The 24,540-nt window shown below is 40.2% G+C and overlaps 1 protein-coding gene across 28 annotated transcripts in view; it reads right to left on the bottom strand.

Moving 5' to 3' along the window:
• Positions 1-495: 495 nt before the first annotated feature.
• Positions 496-24,540, bottom strand: part of LRRFIP1 (LRR binding FLII interacting protein 1) — a 100,059-nt gene continuing 76,014 nt past the window's right edge. For 23 of the 28 annotated variants that reach the window (XM_082763857.1, XM_082763854.1, XM_082763845.1 and 20 more), the window contains 8 exons: positions 23,622-23,747; positions 23,321-23,392; positions 20,889-21,059; positions 19,845-19,937; positions 19,254-19,346; positions 17,973-18,065; positions 17,375-17,516; positions 12,039-15,656 (listed from right to left, as the gene is read on the bottom strand). In XM_082763857.1, coding sequence (XP_082619983.1) covers positions 13,399-15,656; positions 17,375-17,516; positions 17,973-18,065; positions 19,254-19,346; positions 19,845-19,937; positions 20,889-21,059; positions 23,321-23,392; positions 23,622-23,747 — 3,048 coding nt within the window. In that variant the 3' untranslated portion in view covers positions 12,039-13,398. Of the gene's footprint in view, positions 3,310-5,172; positions 5,278-5,939; positions 6,020-6,490; positions 6,609-7,512; positions 7,560-12,038; positions 15,657-17,374; positions 17,517-17,972; positions 18,066-19,253; positions 19,347-19,844; positions 19,938-20,888; positions 21,060-23,320; positions 23,393-23,621; positions 23,748-24,540 lie in introns of those variants that run through there. The other 5 variants (XM_082763849.1, XM_082763861.1, XM_082763852.1 and 2 more) reach the window with 3 other exon arrangements.

Genomic DNA, 24,540 nt, shown 5'->3' on the forward strand with positions numbered 1-24,540 from the left:
CGCCCCTGAGCTGCCTATAAGCCACCACCAACCCCAAATCCACCAGCCCCAACGTTTACGATAAATACTTTCAACAGATAGTAAGTCCCACTAACACCACCATTCAAGTTTCCTGCTGGCGAGATGCTTTTTCAAGGTCTGATCTTCAAACATACTCAAAATAACAGTAAAAATGTTTTGAGTCCTCCAACCATCTGCCCCTTCAAACCTCAATTACCTTCAAAAGACAATCCCCCACCCTTACCCTCAGGGACACCCGGCGGTTATAAATGTTAATATTTTGGGGGTACATTTTGCACCAGTGCCTCATATCACAGCCCCCTGCCTTCAGACAGTGAACAACTGGGAAGTGTGTTGCTCAAGTTTGTGTCTGCGATAGTGTATTGAACAGTGTGGTGAGCCTGTTGTACCAGTGTTGTCCAAAAAGCCTGTATTTTCCAAGGGAACTTTTACCAGTAACGTTATGATGACAGACCACTCCATAAAAAGTACCCGAAAAGTGACATTTTTATTGGCAAGTTCTGCTGATGAATTTCCTTATCCACGCTCCCATCTCCTAACAGATTTGTTTTCAAACAAACAAACAAACCAACAAACATTTCGGGTAACATTCCATTCGCAAACAATAAAATTATCGAACATTTAAAAACGAAAACAAAAGGATAGCAGTTTTAAATACAATTTCTAGGAAAACTCATCCTGGTTCTCCTCGGAGCCGTTCCTCGCCAGGCTGCCACCGCTTGGCTCCGCTTCGAGTCAGCAGGCTGGGCACAGAGGCTCTCCTGTTTGGAGCTCAATTAAAAGGACTGGGGCATGTGCTATTATTACCATTCAAAGCCCTGTTGTTGTACATTCTTCACAGGAAAACATAAACCAGTTTGCATTAAACCTACCGGTACTTCTTCTTCCCTTATTCTAAAGCTAAGTCATACTGAAAGTTAGGGGGAAAAATGCGGCTTCAACATTCAGCTACTTCATCACACACAAAGATTTCTACTAAGCATAACCAGGTTGAAATACACATCTGATTTGTCATGAGGTTAATGTTTATGGGGTGCAAGATGCAATCTACTTAATAAACACATCACTTCTTGATGAGCAAAGTATTACTTTCAGCCTTTTGGACCAACATTTAGTTGCTAGTTCGTTTCTCCTGAATCGTGCCAGGGGAGTTTTCACTGCTACCACAACCAAAACTGATCGGTGGCAATCACATACCGCATCATCAGTTGGTAAGATGTTGTATTTAGCATGTTTATTTGCATTCAGAAAAAAACCCTTAATTCATTTTTTAGGCCCCAGAGGCTTTGTACACCAGAAATTACACGAGTCAACCACAGAAAGTTGTAAATTGGTATCCACAGCGATTTTGAGGTATTCCACAAGAAACATGGCTCTGCACCTGAATGTTCCCCTCAAATAAAAAAAAAAAAAAGGAAAAAAAAAATCAAAAGTCCTAGCTGGAGTTGAAGTTTAAGATTCCTTTACTCCCCACGCTCTACCCGACTTGATCGACAAAGACATACTTATTTCCCCCAGGGGCACAAAAAACTTCCTCCTGGAATATTATTTTCAGTACTACATTTGTAAAGTTCAGGGCCCACCCAGAAAAGGCAAAAAGGAAGGTGTTATTTTCTAGCCAAACCACAGAAACACATTCAGATACTGTTTTTGGTTTATGTAATTTGCGAAGGTGCTCTAAGAAGATGCCAGCAATCCCCTGATGTTGAAAATAGCAGCGGTTTGTACTCTAACCTCTAGTCTGCGAGGAAGAGGCTAGGGAAAGATCTGGACCCAGAAAGTCCAAGTTAGGAAGAAATGGTCTCCTGGGGTCTGGATTTGGCTTAACAGAACCGTATCAACAGAAGGTTGCTCCTGTTTGCCAGGAATCTGCTCCATGCTGGGAGCAGATTGCTAAGGGATCAGTCACCTGCATTACTTGTGAGCTTTTGGTTAGGGCTGAAGGGGAAAGGACAGACTTCATCTTCAGGCAACTGCTGTTCTCCTTTGAGTAGTACATTCAGAATAATTTCCAATAAACCAGAGCTGTAGTGCTAGTTGTGTATAACCAATTCAAATGTTGCAGGCAGTTTATTATGTTATTTCTCATGAAAAGTGGAAAACCTGTACAGTAACTTCAGAAGGAAATAATTTGCTATTTCTGCATTTGTAGAAAAAGCATATGCAGTAACATTTTCTAAAGTGCTTCTTTACTTATCAGTTACTTTTTTAAGATGAGACTTGCATTTGGTAGTGGCATAGTTTTCTAGCAGTTCAAGGACCAGTAGATAGTTTCTGATGTAAAAAACCCAGTATGTATTTTGTTTAAGCAAGTGACACTTGATTTGACAAATGCACTGAAGTGATGTAAGTGCAAAGCCCACCATTTCTTAAAACATGGCCTTATGCTGGTTTATTAATGCAACTTTACATCCTTTAGAAGTATTTTACTTCAATTCCAAGAGCAGGGATTAAATAATACAAATAAGATTTGAAATCCAATGAAGCTATTGCCTATTTACCCTGAAATAAAATAGTCTTATGATTCAACTGGTGCAAAAATCCCTCCAAATACCTTTGTTTTATTGGCAAAGTCATTTAAGGTCACTTTTGCTTCCAAGACCATCTTCTTCCATGGTTTCCACTGAAGGAGTTTTGCTTTGTAATGGCTTGTGGTTCCACAGTGATTTGTAAATGAAAAAGCCTACTATGAATAACTCTACCGTAGTCACTAAATTACAGATACTGTCATGAGAAAGTCTAAAACTTAGTGTTTTTATTAAAGTTTTCAGCAAGACACAAAATTCCAGTCCAGCTAAAGTGTTTTTTGTTTTTTTTTTCTTCTTTGAATGCCATTTTAAATGGCAATAAATGGCTGCTGTGCCTTCTGGATGGAGAACACACGGCGCCCCGATGTGCTTCTTACATGGTATATGGATACCGTCTGCCAAGTGTACCCAAAGTAGTGTGTAGAAGGGCCCCCGCGGGCACAGCCATTTGGATCAGCTACTCCTATGCATGTAGCGCAGTAGGTTTGAATCTGCGTAGAGAGAACCACGACTGGGTGGCACGTAGCAAGTGTTGCGGTTGTCTGTTGTCAGAAGGCATGACGCAAAGCATCCCAGACAGCGAGAGACAGAAGCATCTGCAGTGTTGTTCTCATTCTGTCAAGTAGTCGTTTCCGCTGAAAGGCGTCGGTTATTGCTGCGACAATAAAGCACTCCGGTTGGCTTTCATCTTCTCCAAGCGTTTTACTAGATGGCCATTGCTGACCTCGAGCTCTTCGGTTTTATCCAGTGCTGAACGAAGCTGGAGGAAAGAAGCAGAAAAAGAATGTAACTTTTGCAGTGCTTTTTCTTTCCAAAAATAAAGCAAGGCTTGTAGATACCTCCACTAACTGTCAATATTGTAAGAGCTTCCTTACAAGATATGAAGCAGCTGAAAATTCCTACTAGCAGCGTTAACAGTGAATGCTCTTAACTGCTTGTGCTGTTGTTTTGAAGGCCACGCAGATATTTTCTAAGCACAGTGCCAAGAATCCAAGCTATTTACAGAATGTTGAACATATGGCTCGGACTTTGCCTTGGCTTCAGAGGCGTGGATGCTCAGAGATCCGTCGGGTCACAGACACCTGTCTCAGAGCCTGGCTTTTATGTTTCTGTTTCCCAGAATTACAGCCACTGCCTAGGTGCCTTTCTTTTCTGTAAAATCCACCAAGGGGCAGGGGTAGGTAGAGAGAGGTGGAATGCAGACAGTCTGCAAAAGCCACCACCGTGATAAAGGTGCCAACGACTCCACAAAACAGATTTGAAGGTTTGTCTTGATTTGTGACTTGCCAGTCAGTAAGACTGACCCTGAGAAACAGTGAGGATTATTTATTATATAGAAGGAAGGAACATAAAGAGGTGTAGCATCCTGGTCTAGAGCCAGGAGAGAAAACAGCATTGCATTATTTGGTACCCTTCTGGCCTTGGGCAACCTGCTGCCCCCCAGGACAGCATCCTAAGGAGCAGACTAAAACCTTTAAGGTGGCTCATTTTTGACCGAAGCCACTGCACTTAGTGGAAGAGACTTCAAGACTTATTAGCCCAGAAGAAAGAAGCCTTTTACACAGCTCCTAGGGTACTCACCAGGAAGGAACAACAAGAATTACAAAATCTAATTTAAAGGCCACTTAATCCAGAATATCTGAACAATCCTTAGATATTAAAATGAACCACCCTAGCCCATTCCCCATCCCCTTGGAACAGGGACCAGAATTTAGTATCCTTATCTCAAAGGAATCTGATCACTATCAACACCACTCCCTGGTTAATGTTTCTTTGTGACTTCTGATGTTTATACAACAGATGCTTATAGTGTATTTGTGAGCACTGCCAGCTCTCCAAATGTTCATGATGGGCAACACCTGCCTCGGTGTCTTAAGAGGAGCGTTTCTTATCTGATAAGCAAGATAACAAGCAGGAAGGCTAAGTTCCACAAAAGACCACCTATTACAGGCAGAACAGAAGGAGGAATTTAGTAAAAGCAGAGAGAACCATCCTGAAAAAACACACCTCAGGAGGCAGGTGTGAAAGAAGCTGGTAATATATATATGTATATTTAAAGCTGGTTGCAGTTATTTGGAGTGAACATGAAGTTTGGCAAAAGAACTACGGTCAAAATCACTCTGAACCACTTCTCCTTAGAAGACCAGTGATTTATTCTCATTACAAACCTGGAGTTTATAACATCCAAAGTAAAGAGCTTCTGGGTGCAACAAGGACACCAAATAAGTAGGAATTATTCAGCTTGATGAATGGGGAACCAAGTGAACACTTCACAGTACAGTAACATGCAAAGCTGAGCATCTGAAGGCTGCTTCCAGATAAAAATTGCACAAGAAGCACCTGAGTTTGCTCCAGAGAACCAACTCTGGTACAAAGTGAGGCATTACAAGTCAGTTCAGGAGCAAACGCTGAAATGGCAGCGGGAGTCCACAGTCGTGACTGTTACTCCAGTTTGAGTGCTAGAAGTTTGGTTAAATAGACCAAATGCCAAAAAAAAAGGTAGCTGTTTATTCTTTGCTACACACCAAGACAGGTAGTTCCTGCTCTAAAACACACTGCAGACAAGTCTCCCCTTCTACAGCACAGACTGACTGCTAGTTTATGACAGTTTACATTTAGTTACCTCTCGCTGTAGTTTGCGTTTCTCTGCTTTCAGTTCATCTTCTACTCTTTCAGCATTTTCAGCAGCAGTTTTGTATCGGGCTACCTGACCTTCCAATCGTATTACCTAAAGGACAAGCAAATTTTCTGAATTAAACAACTGCACAAAAGGAGTTACTCCGAAGCTTTACTCTCAGTTAAGAGTGAAGTTACAGTTAAGCAATATCCAGAGAGAGTTGCTAGATTTTATTTTATACAAGGAAGGGATATTTTGAGGAAAAATACATCAAAGCCTGGCCATGGTAAGTACCTCCAGACCTTTCATACATCTCCATATTTAATACACTTCCAGCAACAGAAAATAGACTAAATACAGACTAAATTTACTAAATATAGCTATTTATGTCAGCAAGAATATTGATGACATACTCTGGCCAAGAGCAGTCTTGTACAAAATGCATGTATACTAACTACATCATACACCAGGAGCCATGTAAGAATTGCCCGTAGCTAGGCACAAGAAAGCATTCTGCAGAGTTCTTAAAATGCTTTAAGTAGACATTTGTCTTCGAGAGGTTTTCATTTGGTGAAGACAAATAACATATTCTTTTTCCTATAGATCAATGCAAGCATTCTAGTCTTTGTGACTTAACTTCAACAGCCTTAATGCAACAATCCTGCTTTTTATTTTAAGGGAATTCACATTAATCAAGACTTTCTTTTTCATAGAATACAATACACTCTTTGCATTCTCACCAAGAGTAAACAAACAACAAACCAGGAACTTACATTCTGCTCCAATGCCGTTATCTCTTGCTCAGACTTTGCTAGTTTAAATTTGAGATCACTGATCTGTCTGTTGGCATCTCCTAAAAGAATCGCAGATTTATAAGAGATGTCAGAACAAATCTTGACAGGTCTCTCGTAAGATTTTCATGCTACATAAATCTACTCAGGACAGCAGGACCGTAGCTCTCTGCCTTGGGTTTCCTTCTGTATCCGAGCTGGCAGCTAAACCCATTCAGTGCCCAGCAGGTAGGAGCTATCCCCAATCTCATCTGATCACTTTCTGGCCACTCTGAAAGCAGAATTAACCAGGCGTGACAGGGAACTTATGCCCAGTTCTCCTGGGGAACACATGGGAGATTTCCAATTGCATTCTTGTTCAAAGGATAATCATTCCCTCACCTCTAGCAGAAGTGCATGGCTGGCTCCCAGGTTGAAGCTGCCTTAGAACCGAAGGCTGGTTTTTACCTAGAGCTACGTGTTCATTGTACAGACACATTCTCTCACTCACATGCAGGACACAAAAGTTCTCTTAAAACCAAAATGCAGCTCACTTTGGAGGTCAATCATGTGCATATCTGTCCCGTTTTCCAGAACTTCATCTTCTGATTGTGCATTCTCCATCTTGCCATTCTTTTGCTTTTCTTCCAGTTGACCCTTTAATTTTTTAACCTGAAAGACACAAAATAGCTCTTAAAACAAGTACAGTAAAATTGTGGCTCAGGACTCAAATTCAGTCAAGTGTTATGAAACTTTTAAAAAACTAAATTCCAAAAAATCTTTTGGTATAAAATTTCCTGGAAATTCTTTTGGCAAATAACACCATAGTTTAAGTATCAGTACTTATGCATAAATTCAGGACCAAGAATAATAAGAGGAAGAATGTTTTATTAAAAAAAGCTATAAATGTTCTGTTGGCACGTTCATATAAAGCATTCTTAAAAACCCCAAATTGTGATTGATTGTGCAGGAAACCCCAAGGCCAAGGATACAGTCCATAAATGAAAGCACAGGGCATCCTGGAGAGAAACCGATCAGCTAAAATGTTTTGAATAAGGATTATATCCACTATATCGTGGTATTAGCAATAATTACTTTAATTGCATTTTACCCATCTCCTGTAATTCCTCTAACATTCTTTCCAAATTGGTCACTACCCACAGATCCAGCAATTAGGAAGGCTAACTCTAGGAAGTAAAGCTTGCTTCTATAATTTCCGGATCATATATATGTTTTTCCCTTGGCCTCACCTAATCCAAAGCATTTTTTCAGAAGTAGTCATGACAGAGATTTAGGTGGCTACAGACAGGAATCTGGAATACTCTGAGTGCCAAATGTGCCTGTTGAGCAACATGAAACAGGCCCCGTGGGTCATCTGTTTCATGCCCTGAGCTAATGCACAGGAGAAAAGACTCGGGGGAAGCATAAAGTCCTCAGCAAGAACACAACACATGCTGAAAGACAAGGTTTGGTTTGTTCTATAATCTGTATTAGGGGCATTTTTTGTTTCCTGAAACTTTACTGTTTTCATCATACATTTAGTTAACACACAGCATCTCAGTTTGTGTGAGATTACCTGGTCTAGTAAGGATTCCCGTTCATCAATGAGTTTCCTCAGCCTCTCTGAAAGAGAAAACTGGAAGTTCAGTGCTGATTTAAGTGAGCCACGCGTTTCAGAGCATATCCGATATGACAACGAATCGTTAAGGTTAGTGAAACTAATGATGAAGGTAGTTATGCACGTACCACAGGAAATGAGGCCACAGACAGGACTGGGAGGGGGCTGCAGCCAGGGGAGGTTATGTCATTCTCACAGAGCATGCTTGTCACGGCAGTAGCAGCACCCAGCTGCATGCAAAGAGGCTAATCTTCTACGTTAGGTTAGCATGCAAGAACTCTAGGGTCAAACACAACTGCAACACAAAATCTCACAGATCTTTACAATTCAACATCATAAAAATACAGTAAACACCTGTAATCACAGCACATTCTCAACGCTTAAAACCCTCAGTTCTTTTACTAAACAGCATGACAATGACATTGTGTTATCCCCAGCATTATGACCATGAAATCATTTTTATTTCAAACACAGCAGTCTTGTAAAATATTTTCTCTTTTATCCTCCAGAGTAAATCCTCTCAGTCAGACATCAAGAAGGCAACAGGCAATCCAGACCAACGGTTGTGGCGTTAGACTTGAACCTGCAAGTGCTACAGATCAGCACACAGATGTGTGGGGCATTGATTAATAAAGTACACAGTACAGAATGAGACAACTGGAAAAGAGAAATAGAGGCAAGGAACCAAATCCCTTGTTTCTTCTTTCCTATTAATGCAAAATGTGAAAGCATTTTAGCAAGAACCGTGCGCAACGAATCTTTACTCACAATTTTTCAGATCACTAAGATCACTTTACCTCATTCATTAACAACCTTAGTTTGTTCAGTTACCTCAACAGAAGTACACTGGAACATAGCCTTCAAATGTTCTCATTCGATACATTGACCTCAGAGAGGTCTTACTCCACAGCTTTGACACGTATGTTTATTGTGGTTTTATTTGGTTTACCTCCCTTGCCAGCAAGCAGTCACTGCTCAGAACCAAGCCAGAGGGTGCGCAGAGCTCAACTCCACATCTAAGGTCTTGCCTGTTAGTTATTAAATTGTTAAAATCCAAAGGTCACTCGTAGGAAAAAAAGACTTTTGTAAACTCAAGGAAAGCAATTTATAGGTCACAGACAGAAGAATGCTGGGCTTTTACCAGGTGGATGGATTTTCATGTTGACAGACAAATATTTTTGAAAAGCTTTGAAAATCATTTTAAAATACAACACGCTGTTATCTTCGTTCACTGTTAAATCCCTAGCAGGCCAAAGTCTTCACCCTTTTTTTTTTTCTCTTGTTCACACATTCAATAAAGAGAATAAACAGTCTGTATCAACCAAACCATGGGCAAAACTGAAGTTTTCAACTGAAACTCCATCTATTTGGCAGACAGGAGCAGTCCATTACCTACTAATTCGTGGTAAGTCATTTCTCTCCTATGTATCCAAGTTCCCACATACCAGCAGTCATTCTAGAGCACGGAATAAAACCTTTACCTTGTCTTCCGATGCAGTACTCAAATACAGACCCTGAAGTGACATCCCAGTTCAGCAGTTCTACACATTCATTTTGAACCTATCTTTTTATTAGCTATTTGCAACACGCCCAGTATTGTTACACCTGAGCATTGATGGGGGAGGAAAACACATTCATGTTTTTGTAAACTAACAAGAGAAAAATATCCTTTGAAAGAATAAAACAGTTTCACATACTTATATGGGAAGCTGAAGACAGAAATTCTGTAAAAATATGAAGGGGGAAAAATGAAGTCCAATGAAGAAAGCAAGGAAGGCAAACAGTAAAAGGAAAGTCATAGATATTCAGAATGAAGATAGAATTGGGAGTCACGGGTCAGCAGAGATCGAGAAATGAAGTTACATAGGCTTAGGAAAGAGAAAAAGGACTGGTGCAGAAGAAAATCTCTAGGCCACTATAAATCTGTCCCAAACTCGCAGACTCCAAAGAGGCCAAATAATCCACCTTAATCCTAAAAGGAAGTCAGTCATGCACACAGTCGAAATACTTTTATTACCACAACCACTGTTGTGGGGTGAAATACGTCTGCCTTATGAAAGGACACCTCCAGTGCCCAGTAAGGAAGCACATCATCTTCCCCCAGCCTCTCTCCCTGCAAAACCAGCGTGAGCATTTTGGGGTGAACCTTCAGATTGGGTCTCACCATCACTTCTCTCTTCCCTCATGATGGGCATCTGCACCACACTAGGACAGATGACATGCTGGCAGCAGGATTTACAAGATCACAAAAAATATTAGTTTGCTAAAATTGCTGCTTATGTAAAAAAGGTTTCTGCACACGTAGATAAAAGATCTTCAGTTTCATGTATCCTACAACCCCACAGCAATACATAAAACTTACTTCAGCTTTAATCGATCTTTTCATAAAGCTTTATTTTTGCTTTTAAGAGACATTTTTTTCCAGCAAATCAAGGATCTGAGGGCTTCTAGAGCTATGTGTGGAAAAGAGCAATGTCCTGACTTAGCACATGAAGCAGCTAATTATAACTCCCACGTAAAACAGTCATTATCCATATTTCAAATACAAAGATATTACAACGAATGAAATTACTCTGAAATTAATTAATTAATTACTCTGAAATCAATTAATTAATTAATTGCTCTGAAATTCATCTCAGTGAGATCTAACATTGGTAAGATGATTTCCAACCTGTTAAGGCACGTGAGCACTCTCATTACTTGGTAATGCAGTTGATTCAAAGTATTGCTAACTATGGTGCTGCTTCAGTGGCAAAATTGACCTAACATCCCCTAATAACCCACAGACACTTGATATCTCTTCCTATATTGAGGGAATTGTGACATGGGAAGCTGCTAATTTTAACTTTAATGGTTTGCATGGTCCAACAGGTAATTAATGTTGATGCAACTGAAAAGGCTAAAGCGTGCGTGGAGGGTGGGAAGGCAAGCAGTGAGGGCTGCGTCCCATGGAAACACACCAACGGCTTGAGGGAGCTGGAGGAATCCAACAGAAGGTGGCACAATATTGCCTCTCTGGATCCATCAACTTATCATGGGTCATTTAAAAAAAAAAAAAAAAAAGTAAAAAGAAGTCTTGCACATCGTGACCCTGTGCTCACATGAGCTGGCTGCCTCTGCTCAAGACAAACTGGGTAACGTTGCAGAATCAGATTCCTGGCTTTAGTTCATCTCATGATTTCTTGGTTTCATTGTAAACTCCCTTAAAAGTTTGAATGTTATTTTGCTGTCTTTGAAAGTCTAAAACAACGCAAGGGACAAGATGTATCTATTATTGTATTTGTTAGATATCACAGGGAAAACATGAAAAATGGTTTTCAATTATGTAACTTTACAAGGCACCCATTTGGTAGGAATTTCCTCCTGAGACACTGTCCCCTCCCCCTCTCTCTAATGCAATACATTTTGTTCAAAAGCTAACTGGCATATAATATTTGATTTAAACTCCGAACACATCATCTTGCAGTTCCTTTTATCTTTAAGATTATTTCCCAGAGAGACCACCCCCCCTCCCTTGATGTGCATATACCGAAGAAGAAACTGAAGAGCTAAGGAACACCAGGACCACCTCCTGCTCCGTGGTGCTTGCCCAATTCCAGAAGTCAGGAACCGGCTGCCAACACTGGCACCAAGCAGCTAACATTCAAGGGAGGACTTACAATACATAAGCTGTTTATCACCTCCCCATGTTCTTGTTCCTACTGTAGTTTCATTGAGATTTGGCAAGTTACTGCAGGATAAAAGCAGGCACATGGACAGTTAAGACTAGAGTTGTCATTGTTTCTTTCTGTGACTTGCCTTTAAAAGAGGACTTCCCTTATAGATGCTTTTTTACCTTGAAGTGGTAAAAAATAGTTAAAAATAGGTCGCCATTACCTGCCCTTCAACCATCCAGAAGCACTCCCGTTGTGTTTCTAACTCCTGAAAAATATTGGAAATGCTGGCACATGCCTAATTTAACTGGAAGTTGATCGTATATCCATCCACAAGGTTAGGTGACGCCTGGCAAGAACATTTAGTTATATATTTAACTGTACTTAACATTTAAATATAAATACCTTTAAATACTTTCAACATTAAACCATGTATTACAGTTGAACGTGGGAAGGGAAAAATCTTTATTTAAACACTACTACGCGGCAAGGAGAGATACTTTAAAGATTTGTGACTTTTTAGGTTAGCATTTAGTGTAAACCCTTAATAAAAACAACTGCTAATACTTACAGAAACCATACTGAAGCTGTTTTAAGTTGGAGAGAAGTCATATGAAAGGAGTTAAAGGTTTATAGTTCTGTCACAGGTGTGCTGCCGTGGGTGCCATCGCATCCACTGACCTCAAACCCCAAGGCTGTCTAACGGGGCAGCTCTATCTATGCAGCACAACGCAATACATTTAAGAAAGCTGTAGAAATGGTGTTTGTGAAATTATACGGATTTTAAAAAAATATTTATGCAGGTTTATAAACAGTGCTCTGGACAGGCAATTTAAAGTAGAAAATATGTTTATTTCAATTATATACAGCTCAGTACATTTTGATATACATCTTAAAATTTTGCAGTCTGTTTGCAATCCATCAGCTTTGTAACATCAACACAGACAGAACCTTCCACAGCCCCCTCCCGACTGCTCAGTTTGCATTCCCTTTGGATGTTCACTGCTTAACACAACTTATGCAAAACACGCTCTTCCTCCCAAGCACTACAAAAGATGCACAAAATATAGCGGTGAGTCGAAGTGCCTAGTTCAAGCCAACAATTCGAAGTACTCCAGCTTTTCAAAAAGGCTCGGGGGGCTAGTACAGAGAACAACAACAGTCTTTAGTCTAACACCCAGTAAGGACTAAGACATCCAAAGTTATCTTCTCTCCAGAAAAAGAGGAGGAAAGAATTTTTCAGAGAAAAAAAACATTCTTTCAGAATAATATTTTGGAAAAATATATATATATATAATGCAGTAAGGAATGCAATTTTAAACAAAAACCTTCTTGGAAAAATAAGTATTTTGTAATATTCATAGCTAGACAGTACTGGATAGCAAACCTAAGCAAATGTTACAGTGTGTACTGATACTTGCTTAGGAAAAAAACCATGTGAGACATGGTGTAAAAGGCCTATTGTGGTGCAAAGTGCCTAGATGAAGTAAACATTAATATATTTGCTCCTTTTAGCAACCTGCATGCTGTACTTCCTTCAAAATGTGAATTGTTCCTCCAAAGTGTTTAGACTAAGCAGATTCACAGTGATTGATACTTCGGAATATGTCCATATTAGAAAGATACAAAAAGTGGAATGACATTATCTTGTTCCACAGCAACAAAAAAATTGGTTCCTGGGCTTTAATCATTCAGCAACAAGTTTCAACATTAGATCTCAAGTGTTGCTGAGCTACCGAGTTCCTTCATGACAAGGCGTTAACATACTGTCGATCTAATACACACGGAAGTACATTCAGATAACATATCATTAGAGCAGGCTAGAAAGGAGGAATTTCATATAAAAGTTCCTCAGTAGCAGTTATTCACACTAAAAGTACTTTAACTGCAAGATAGACCGCGTAGCTCGTTTGTGAAGCTTGCTCTTTTGGTAACATTTAACCTGAGACACAGCAAAACCAAACCCACGCATGATTTTTTGTGGCTAGGTACGTCAGTGAATAACTTAATAGTTGCATCATTACCACGTATATGACCTGGCAGTGTATTATGATGAGAGTTACCTATAAGGAAAAAAAACACCTTAAGAGTATGCCTGTATTCCTAAGGCCTGATCTGTTGTGCAAAGTGCATGCTTCTGTACTGAGACTGATCAAATGGCATGTATCTCGTGTAGCCTGAGATTTTTAACTTAGGATATTGTACAGTCATCTCTAGATTTACCCTTACCCCTTCTACCACCTTGCAAATCCTCTTTGCTTTCTGCCCTGTAAGCACTTTCCAAATCCTGTTCTGAAACATCTGGTACTTTTTCCACTTCATTAGAATCTGATGCTTTACTTTCATCTTCCAACACATCGGCCTTCTCATCAGTTTTCAGTGACGACGCTTCCCCTTGCAAGTGCCCTGCTTCTCCAGACTCATCTCCGTTCTTATGCCGTAAGCTGTCATCTTCAGTCGAGGGGACTTCGGTTTCTATTTCACCAGTTCTTTTTCCAGCTTCACGAGCTTGGGCAGTTTTTTTGACCTCACCATTTGCTCCATCATCCTCCCCATTCTGTGTATCAGCTTTCTCTCCATCAGATTTTTCATCAGTTTCCAGTATCTGTTTTGATTCTTCATCGAAGTCAAATGCATCACCATCATCTTCTAGTTCTTCCTCTGCTTGAGCCTCCAAGCTAACTCGCTCACTAATATTTTCATCCACCTCAGCTTTCTGTGCAAGACAATTATTTGCATCACCCTCAGGAGCAAATCCATCACCGTGGGGGTTTGCAAGCTCTAACTGTTTCTCATCTTCTTTCAGTGTTTCTTTATCAGCTTGGTTTTCACTAGTTCCACTAAGATCTACAGTTAACTCCTCTTTAGATTCACTTTCCTCTTGCTTCACTACAGCTTGTGCTTCACCTTCCTCTTGCTGCACTACAGCTGGTGCTTCACTTTCCTCTTGCTTCACTACAGCTTGTGCTTCACCTTCCTCTTGCTGCACTACAGCTTGTGCTTCACCTTCCTCTTGCTCACCTGCATCCTGTGCTTTGCCTTCCTCTTGCTCACCTGCATCCTGTGCTTCATCTTCTGAAGAGCTATTTTTCTCTCCCGCTGGATCTCCTGTTGTGTCTTTACTACACTGAACTGTCTGAATTTCCACCTTTGGTTCTAAGCCTTCCACCTGTTCTGCCCTACTTTCCTCTCTTTTCCCAGACTCACATTGTATTTCCGTTTCTGATTCCTGAATTTTGTCATCTAAAACCCTTGGGTCTGAACTGCTTTCCTGAGGTGCCATTTCTTTCACAACGTCTGGGCCTGGCTCTGCCTGCTGCAGCACACTTTCTTTCACCTCGGTACCAGAGCCCACAGACTCCGCAGGTGCTTCCTCCTGCTTGCCTGCTCCTGCAGAATCTGAACACACCTCCAGGTTTTCCATCAGTACTTCTTTCTGGCTGTCTTCCTCAGCAGCTTTAACTTCTGTTTTCTCTTGCACATTCTGTTCCTCTAACAATGCTAAATGAGCATCCTCTGAGGAAGCTGGCTGAATGCATGCCTGATCTCCCCCCTCCTCTTTTTCACTTTTATCTGCTGGGACACCACTTTCATGGGACTCCTTCCCCTCCAAACCCACAGAATCCCTTTCTGTTGCCTGACCCTGAACTGCATTCCCCACCTCATCTTCCTCTTCAGCTCTATCACCTCCCTTCTCATCAGCTGTCCCATCAGTGCAGTCTTTGCTTTCAAGGAGCTTTTCCTCCAGGACATTTGTAACTTTGTCCTCAGCACTTTCTTCCACATGCCGGAGTGTCTCAAGGTGACTCTCCACATTTACCTCTTCGCTCAGGGAGCCTGCTACTTCAGCCCCTGGTAGCTCTGGCTGGTCAGAAACCAACTCACAGCTGTTAGCTGCAGTGTCAGCTGCTTGTTCCATGTCACTAGCACTCAGTGCATGGCTAGTTTCCACATCCTCTCGTTCTTCCTGTTCTGGAGCAGCTTTTTCCAGTTCATGCTCTGTACCTAAGTCTCTGGGCATTTCCTGAGGACTCTCAAAATCCTGATCCTGCACTGAGCTCACCTCTGAGGTCTGATTTGTCCTTGGATGTGAGTTACTGCATTCAGCCTCCTCGCTAACAGGCTGTGGGGCTGCTGTGTCTGCTGACTCTGCCTCCTTTCTCAAATCATCTGCGTCACTATCATCGTTTGAAGAAGCATTCCCTGACACAGGTTCTGCAAGGCTTTGGATTTGTTCTGTAAGCCTACTATCTGGTAACATCGCTGTTGACCCGGCATCGGTTTCTTCAATCACTTTTTCTGCCTCTGTGTTTTCATCAGCATGCAATGTCTGTACTTCCTGCTCCTCAGACTCCTCTTTGTGTTCCTCATGCTCAGTATTCTGCAAGATTTCTCTTTTCCCCACATCCTCCAAAATCTCATTTTTCATGTCCACTTCATTGGCTTTGCCTAAAAGACCATTGAGAAAGTTGAAGGGACCACACCACAGCACTTACCTCCCCACTTAAAACCCGAAAGAGAATGAATCAAAGAACAGGTTAATAGAAGATCAGCCTTTGCCAATTATGTGAGGCAAAGCAGCAATTGAATTAGTAAGGGTATGGGTTTGTTTTCTGATCAGTGAAATTCACCACCACCACCCTCTCAAAGCAAGGAAAGTCTCCAGTGCTGGCCTGTGTTTTTGTAAATTAAAGGATGTTTGCTCTTGGCTGTGTGAATTACAGCTCTTGTAGATGAGAACAACTTTGTTTCAAGCAGTGCAATTTAACAGTAATACTTGCAGATGGAACACTAACATGAAAGATTATGCTTTCTCAGCAATATTCTCTGCAACTTCAACCCTAACACCACTCCGTGCATGCAAGAGTGTGTGTCTGATGCCAGTATAACGAAGTGATCGCAGATTACCCAGTAATATTTTGCTCCTTAGATCATAAACAGGCATCATTAGTGTTTATGTGGATATGCCAAGGACTGCGAATATAAAATCTGATTGGCAAGCAAATGTTTTAGTTGTTTAACATTACCAACACAGATCAAAGATCAAGTACTTAGTGCCCCTTAGAGCCACTTCATCCTCTCAAGGGAAAGGGACTTGTGTTTTTTTGGTTTTGTTTTTCTTTTTAAGCGCTGTTTCTTCCAACATTATTTAGGAGCAACAGGTATTAAAACAATGGTTTTTGTGTGGCTTCAGCAGTTAGCTATTTGGGTTTATGGTGTACCTGCTTCCAAAAAACAAAACAAAGCAAAACAGAACAAGGAGAGAGAGAACACATTGCATGTAAAATTTGCCCTTACCTTGGTTTTGGTGCTCCATATTGTTTCCACACAAAAACTGAGTGAGGAAAAAGCAGCCGACAGCCGAAAGCAAGATAACTTGCACTTGCAATGGTTGGCTGCCTGTTGCTATTTACTAGTATGTCATTTTAGAGCAGCAAGAACAAAAATGATTTCCCTTTCGTTCCACTAGCATAGTAGTTCTCTGAGTGATCATTCATCCTAACTGCCTAAGGAGGAAGTTTTTTTTTTTTGCCAGCCAGATTTCTGCTTCCTAACACTATCCATCTCACAGTCATGTTCTTTGAATTTAATGGCATTATTCCTGTTACAACAAGTACAGATGTTGAAGTGGTAATATTAACTGCTCAGCAGTACTAGATACCAAGAACAATGAATTCATGCACTAGTGTTTTTTAACAGTGCCCAGCACTGTTCAGCAATCACTGATAATTCTCAGGGATATAAATGACCCAGCGTACAAATTCTTTATGTAAAACTGAAATGTTTTTATTTTGATTCTTTAAGGTCCGTGCAGAAAAATATCGAGCAACAGCAGGATTACTCTGGGACAATTTTCAAACTCAGGGTTTGAATAGCAATCTGAATGATTGCTACTTATCTGTAATATGTAATATTTGTATTCTCGTCCTTTGTCACCTTGAATGGGGAATGAAGTTTGCCTTTGCAGGAAACTGCACAACATACTCGGAGTGATAATAAATATCAAGCAGAAAAATGCATAATGTGATGTGATGCACAAGTGATTGAACAAGTAGCATGCTGCGCGTGATGTGTTAATTGTCCCACTAACAAATGCCCAAACTCCAAGCAAAGATGAATGAGTAGACAGATGGACAGAAAGGTAGGAAAGGATATGCAGCACTTACCTAACATCCCGTCCCCTGCTGTCTTTAACGCCTGCGTTGTGCCTTGAGCAGTTTTGGAAGAATCCAAGTGTCTTTCGTTATCAAGTATGTCAGATGTCTCCCCATTGGTAGCTACGTCAGAGTCTGGGATTATTCCATGTTTCTACGGAGAAGCAAAAGCAATGCTTTAAAGCCTGCTGCTTGATCAGATGTTCTTGTCTTTGACATTCTGAATAAACAATCGCTTCAATCACTCCATTAAAAATGGCTGGAAGTCAGAAAATAGCACAGAATATTACAGTTCTCTGATTAGCCAGCATCACAGAAAACATGTGATACCAGCTCTTTTTGTTTATTTTTAAACTTAAATCTGCTGCTTAAAGTGTTCCTCGGAGATGGGTCTCCTATAAAAGCAACAATTTAATACTGAATATTATGGTCTACACTAAGAGCTCACAGTTGATCGATATTAGGGTGAAGGACTATCAGAAAATTCCTGAACTGGCAACTTAGGAAAATAGAGTCCTTGGTACTGAGCTGAATTCAATTTTTCTGCAAAAACGTACAGGAGGTAAAAGTCAGCAGTTAAATACAAGTTTTTCTTATTCCTCTTGCATACCTTCAGTTGCTCCTTCAGCACAACCACTTCATCTCTAAGGTCATCCCGCTCACTCCTTAGGGAATCAAAGAAATCTTTCTGCCTCTCTAACGCCTGAGTTCCCAACACAAACAGAGGGAGAGGAGATGTGAAGAAAGGAAGGAAGACAAGTAAAGAGCATGAAAAGCAAGTGTCAACAAGAATGAGCAGATTTAAGATATTCAGAGATTCATGGAAGTGGCATGTGTGAAAAAGGTAAAGTTCACAGATTAAAGAATTGAGTTTACATACACACAGATAAGCCTCAAATCCAAGAAATTCACAGCTTATTCAATAATCAGGCAGTCCCAGGAATTCCTACTGAAGACACTCAAAGTCTGAGCCTTCACAAAAAATCCTTCAAAGGAGGATTCACTTTCCATTCTTATCTGCTGGATGAGCTAATTCATATCCAACATACATGCTGAAGTAGTACACAAGTCCCACGTGCTAACGGAAGAGCATGAAAGCAGGACTGACATTTCAATAGTCTATTATGGGTTGTTAATTTCATGGGTTACTGTGATAGGTGCAGCACGTTTCAATTAACCAGAAAACTGCCAATAAGCTATCTTTAAACTCTGGGATGTACCATGTGCAAGTGCAAATGTTAGTACTGAACCCCCCGGTATTTCTCTATAAGCGCACAATAACTAAAAATCACACACTTTAGCTTCAAATTGCTGCAAGTTACTGGACATCACAAACACGTATGAACTGCCAGATTTCTTTCCCCTTCTAAATTCAGAAAGTCTTCAGTGTTTGTTGTTGAAAAGAAAGCCATGCTTTTCTTTAAGAGTTGGTTTGCATTTGGCTTTGACAGGAGGTGGTGGGAAAGGATGAGAAACAAGGGAACGTTAGAGACTTTCATCCCCAAAGGCCACAAAGAGCTCTGTTACTTCTTAATCACACTCCGGTTTCTGCTCAGTCTGCAGATTAAATCTGAATAAGCAAAAAGTCAGTGCTGATGGAATTGCATTATAAATAGCACTTCCTTTCTCAATATGGCATACACAAACGGAGCACCACAGCAGATAAATTATCCCAGGTTTTGAAATCTGACCAGCTGCTAGGTTTTTCTTGGATTTTCTAATATTGAACAAAGACAAAGTTTACTATTTGCTAGTTCACTGGCAATATACTAAGACAGCCACACCAAGCAAAGCCACTGAGGAGGATTTTCTTCGTGAGGTTTTACAAAAGCAGTATCAGCTCAAGAACACAACGCCATTCTGAACACATTTCAGGAGTTGACAGTCCTACCCCTATTTTTTTGTCTTTCCACTCTATTGTCTCCTGAAGATCAGAAATTTCCCTGACATAGCTCTGCTGTTTCTGTTGCAGCTGTTGGATTTCCTGAGAGACGGGAGCAAAAGAAGAAGACAGAAAGCAGGTAACAGGTTAACAAAGATGGTCAAGATTGCAGTGATGCCAAAGAATGAAAAAAGTCAGGTGCTGAAGTAAAAGGTTATCTACTTACACAATTTCATGGTTTCTGACATCTCAGCTAAATCTACACTTCTGAAGACGATCTTACTATTCAAAGATGACTTAAAAAGTTAGATAGTTCCATGTTTCCTCTACATCTCCACTAACAGCTGTCAAAAACACAGCTTATTTCATGTTATGGACAATGAAAAAAGGAAATCTATCTTCAGATAATACTTTTGAAAGTCTTATTTCTGTTAGTCAGTTCTAAACCTGTTTGGCCTGAAACACGAGTATTTCTTCAGGTGAGAAATTTGAGTAGGGAATAAGATTCTCTGTGCCTCACCTTCTACACACCTAACTGGGAACACACCAATCAAAGAAGTCATTAAACAACAACAACAACAAAAAGGTGAAGTTACTTACTGCAAGCATTTCTTCTCTTTGCTTCAAAGCCTCTTTGACTTCCATGAACTGAAACTGCAATATGCTATGAGCATGCTTCTCTCTCTCAAATTCCTGTGAATGAAATATTCATGAGGTTTTTATTGATCAGAAATAGCATCCAAGAAAAACAGAAGAAATTAAGTCCTAGCACAAAGAAAATGCTTGCCACAATTCAATTCCTGAATATGCTTCTAATCACAATCCCAAAAGAATATATATATATATTTTTTAAGTCTGTTTTGTCATTTTTCCAATAAATTATTATTCCACCAAATATGGAAGTGACAGACTTCATTTAGGCAGTTTCACAATTTGAGCAGCAGGCTGCCAGTGAGTGGCTTATAAAAAGAATGGATGGGAACGTGGGAACGCAACCTGCTCTTTTGACACAATGCACTAAACAAGTCAGGTAGAAACGAAGGAGTTAGACAAAAAAACACTACCAAATCTTCCAGGAACCGTGTGTTTCACAGTGTGCTATAGTGAAATGTACCCAAGCTAAAGAGCTGATTCTGAGAAGCTAGTAGGCCACAGTTTTAACACCAACTCACTAGGTGTTAGAGAAGTTGAATTCACATAAAACCATTCAGCACTCAGCCACATAGCTCCCTGAACTATGTAAGCTGCACAACTCTCTTCTGAAGGGAGCTTTATGCATTAAAATACTCTGGAAGTAAAAAAAAAAAAAAAAAAGAATCCTCCAGAAGTCACTCTGAACAAAACCTTTGAATTCACTTCAAAGATGGAATGTCAAAGGACATATGATACTATCAGTATATCCTTACCATATAAAACATTTCTTTACTTCTTCAGAAATTGCTTTATAAAACAGACATTTCATGAAAAAGTCTGTTTGTATGACCACAAACACATAGCATGCTGCTACTCCACTCACTTTAACAGATCTAAACCAAAAACTTATTAAAAATCTTGAAGAGTAATTTGGCTGTCTCCTCCCAAAGGTGTCTGCCCCCCTCCCCAAATCCTTCACAGTTAAATAACATGCCACAGCTAAATACCTACTTTACTTTTTTCTTCATATTGCCTCCTGGATTCTGCCAGCTGTTCTTCTAACTCTAACAGGGCATCCTTCAGGGTATCTACTTGGTACATGAAATTTGTTTTTTCATTGTCTAGTTGAGCATTTGACACCATAGCCTTTTTATATTTCTCTTCAACTTCGGCTAAAGAGTCCTGCAAAGAATAAACATCCACAGTCAGAGGTCAGTCACACACACTCTGCCAGCCAAGACCTTGAACAAGAAAATGAAGTGCTAAACCACAAACTTCCTGAGCGCTCCTGCTGAAACCGGTGCTAATCACGCGCAGGAGAGCCTTACCAACTGTCCCAAGGTGAGGATAACCTCCCTTGTGCTTCCGCAAGCCTTCTGGTAGCAAGCAAGAAACCTTACCTTCAGATGGATAAAATGCTTCCTGTTCTCTGCCGCTTCAGCTCCTGCTTTCTCAGGGTTTTCTTCCTTCTCCCTCCTCCCCCTGCCCCTGCACATTGGCAGCTCAAAGCAGCTGCTGAAGATGACAAGTTGGATTTTTTTTTTTTTAAAGGTAAACTGGCCTTGATTTAAGATCAGTTTAGGTAGTGCAGCATTAATGAGCTAGGCTTTAACCTAAGGTGGTTTAGCAGCCAGCTCACACAGATTTTTAGGGATCCTTTCAGTGTGAGGTAGGAGACACTAAATACGCTAACTCAGGAATTAGGATTTGCAGTGAAAGCTGCAGTTTTTGTGACTTGATGCATCATTTCTCATTAGGTTTCCTATATTGCATTCCCTCTTTACAAATTCACTCTAAGAAACAACCCCCATTGCCTTGAAAACCCTCCCCATCCATGTGAAACAAATATAAGATAGTGAGAGGTTTGTAATAACAATGACAAAAAGTATCTTCCATGCCATGCAGTCAAACTTGCAATGTTTGATTTTAAACCAGAAATAAAGGACGTACGTAGGCAAAACAGTGCAAATATGCAAACATGTTGATATTTCAGTTCACACATCAAGCAGTTTCTCTTGGGACTTCAGTAATATTAGAATGACGCACAGAGTAGAGGTGAGATTCATATAATTCCCTTTCCAGCCCATAAACAGAACAGGGGATGAGAGTGATGAAATGATCACAGAAATTAAGCCTGAATTGGTTTAGTTTGTTTTCTATTGACAAATAAGAGAATTTGTCTTCAGACCCGTATAAATTCATGTTCTTAAACACAAATTGTGTTTTGGTGCACTTTCCAGCCTAAGTATTAGAAATATTAAGCACAGGAAAGCAGTCAGAATTTGGCACCAGTGGTGGGATTGAATATCAGAAACGAGCTGGAAAGGAAGTATATGCAAATAAGAAGTTAACTCCTTCAGCATGCTGAGTTTTGTTTTATTAGCATCAGGTTCCATCACAGCACTGAGCTATCCCTGGACATTAAGCACACTCTTTTACACCAAACCAAAACCAGAATTAAAGACCACCTTTGTAACACAGTGGGGCTTAGGTACAAACCACCACAAAAAGGCAGTTTAAGGTATGCAGACCTACTTTTTTTTTTAATGTAGCGTGACTATTTTGCTACATCTGCTACGCACTGATCAGGGAAAAAAACAACAGGCTTTACAGAAAAAAGGACAAATTACTCTTCTTTCCATTCACAACTCATAAGATGGCAGTAACTGCACCTGTTGCAGCACTAAGCTGATGACAAACACAATAATTCACACCAATAAATGTTGTACTACATGCTTGGTGTCTATCTATAGCTTTGCAAAGTTAACTTTTCCAAAAATGTTATCACTAATGCTGTTCCTCACTTAGCACATGATGTTATGCTGATGTATGACACCAAAACTCATTTATGGCTTTGTGGAAGTGCTAAGTGCTTCCCTCCTGCCAGCTGCTGTGAGCACTGGTTGGCTTTTCATGTGATGCGTTTTGTTACACAACATTTTGTTACAAGTACTGAGGGTCTTTTCTGTGATCTAAAGATGAAATCTAAATGCCAGTCAGTGCTGTATATGTGCAACTTTCCAAAGGCACACCAGACCTTTTCAAATGAAAATGTAAGCAAAACATCTGAGCTTTTAATGTCATATGATTTTTCATGGCATTGTAGGTCACGTGTTTTATTTTGTCTTCCAATTCTGGGAGGTTTCCTTACAAAGCAATTTAAAATATAGCAGTTTTAATTTGCTAGCAAAACAATTACCTTCTCAAAACAGCAAGACAGACGTGCAAGAGTAATTAGCCGTCCTTCAGTCCACACTTGGAAGCACTGCTCACCACCTTCAGACACCAGGACAGCTACTTTTTCAGCTAATGAAATGTTTCCACACAGTTTACAACCACCCCCAGAAGAAAAGCATGCAAGGTCAGTTCTAGGTCTCACACTGGCTCTGTGAATGTTTAGCTGGTGTTAATTACCACACTTCCACTCTGCAGTGAAGCAGTACCTTCATTTCTTTCAGTCCCTGCATGTATCTGCCTTCTACATCCTGAATCTGGTCCTTTAACTCATAGATATCCTGAGAGAAACGGTGAGAAAGGTGAATGATGTCACTGAAACTAAGGGGCAGAAGTACAACTGATACGGAATTATTCATATTTGAGGCTCTCATTTAAATATTTCTACCACATGGATTAAGCAGTCTGATCCTAAAGCCTTGCCAGACGATGAAATTTCTTGGACAGAAGTTTAAAAAATGCCATAGTTAAAAGATTCCTAACAGTTTGTGCTGGTTTTAAGAACCTCACCTTTATTTCTCTAATTGACGCCTCCGTATCTGCTGAGATGGACGTATCCCCGCTGCCTCTTCGTGAAGATGTCCCACCTAGAGAAGCTAACGTAGCTGCTGATAAACTCGAGACGGTTCGTGCTCCCTAGAATTACACAGTTTAAAATGGTTGTAATTTTTTTTCCTAGATATACGGATTTAAAAAAATAATTACACATAACATAGACTGTTGACCTACTGATATAGACAAATGACAAAACATTAATTGTGTTCCTGGGAGTTACGATATTTCTGTGTTAGCTTCAGCAGTCCCAAATTAAAACGTGAGGAAAACAGCTAACAGCAATTGTTATCTAGGCATCTAACACAACCAGGGGCAAGTCTGTGGCTTTTAGGTCATCCTAATTCCTCGTTGGCCTCTGGTGCCACAGAAAACATTAGAATTCAGTATTAACAACAAACCCAGAGGAACGGGAGCTGTTGTTGCTCTGCTCCTGCAAGCTCCTCAGCAAGGGAAGGCTTAACAGAAAAGAACCCTTGCACTTCCAAATCATACAAGCTTGATTAAATAACCTCTTAGGAAGAAGAATCAGAAGATCAAGATTCACCAAGGGAAACTAATGAGAAAGATCAGATGTAAACACTTACCTTTGTAACAGCAGTTTGCACAGCTTAGATTTAAGTATTAATTCTAAATTAGATAAAATCTTTAGGGGCTTAGTATCATCTTGCCAGATATTTTTAAGAACTTGCATTATTATATTTTGTGGATGTTTTTTACTACTCTTCAAACTCTTCTTGCTTTCATTTATATGTATTTACTCTGCAGCAGTAGCCTCACTGTTTTTAGAGAACTGAGGGTTCTGTGTGAAGCCAGTTTCCCACTTAACGCAGTATCACTTTGGTTTTTTTATTTGTACACAACACTACAATTAAAC

Source organism: Aythya marila (genome assembly GCF_965140915.1).
Source record: "Aythya marila genome assembly, chromosome: 6".
Taxonomy (NCBI): domain Eukaryota; kingdom Metazoa; phylum Chordata; class Aves; order Anseriformes; family Anatidae; genus Aythya; species Aythya marila.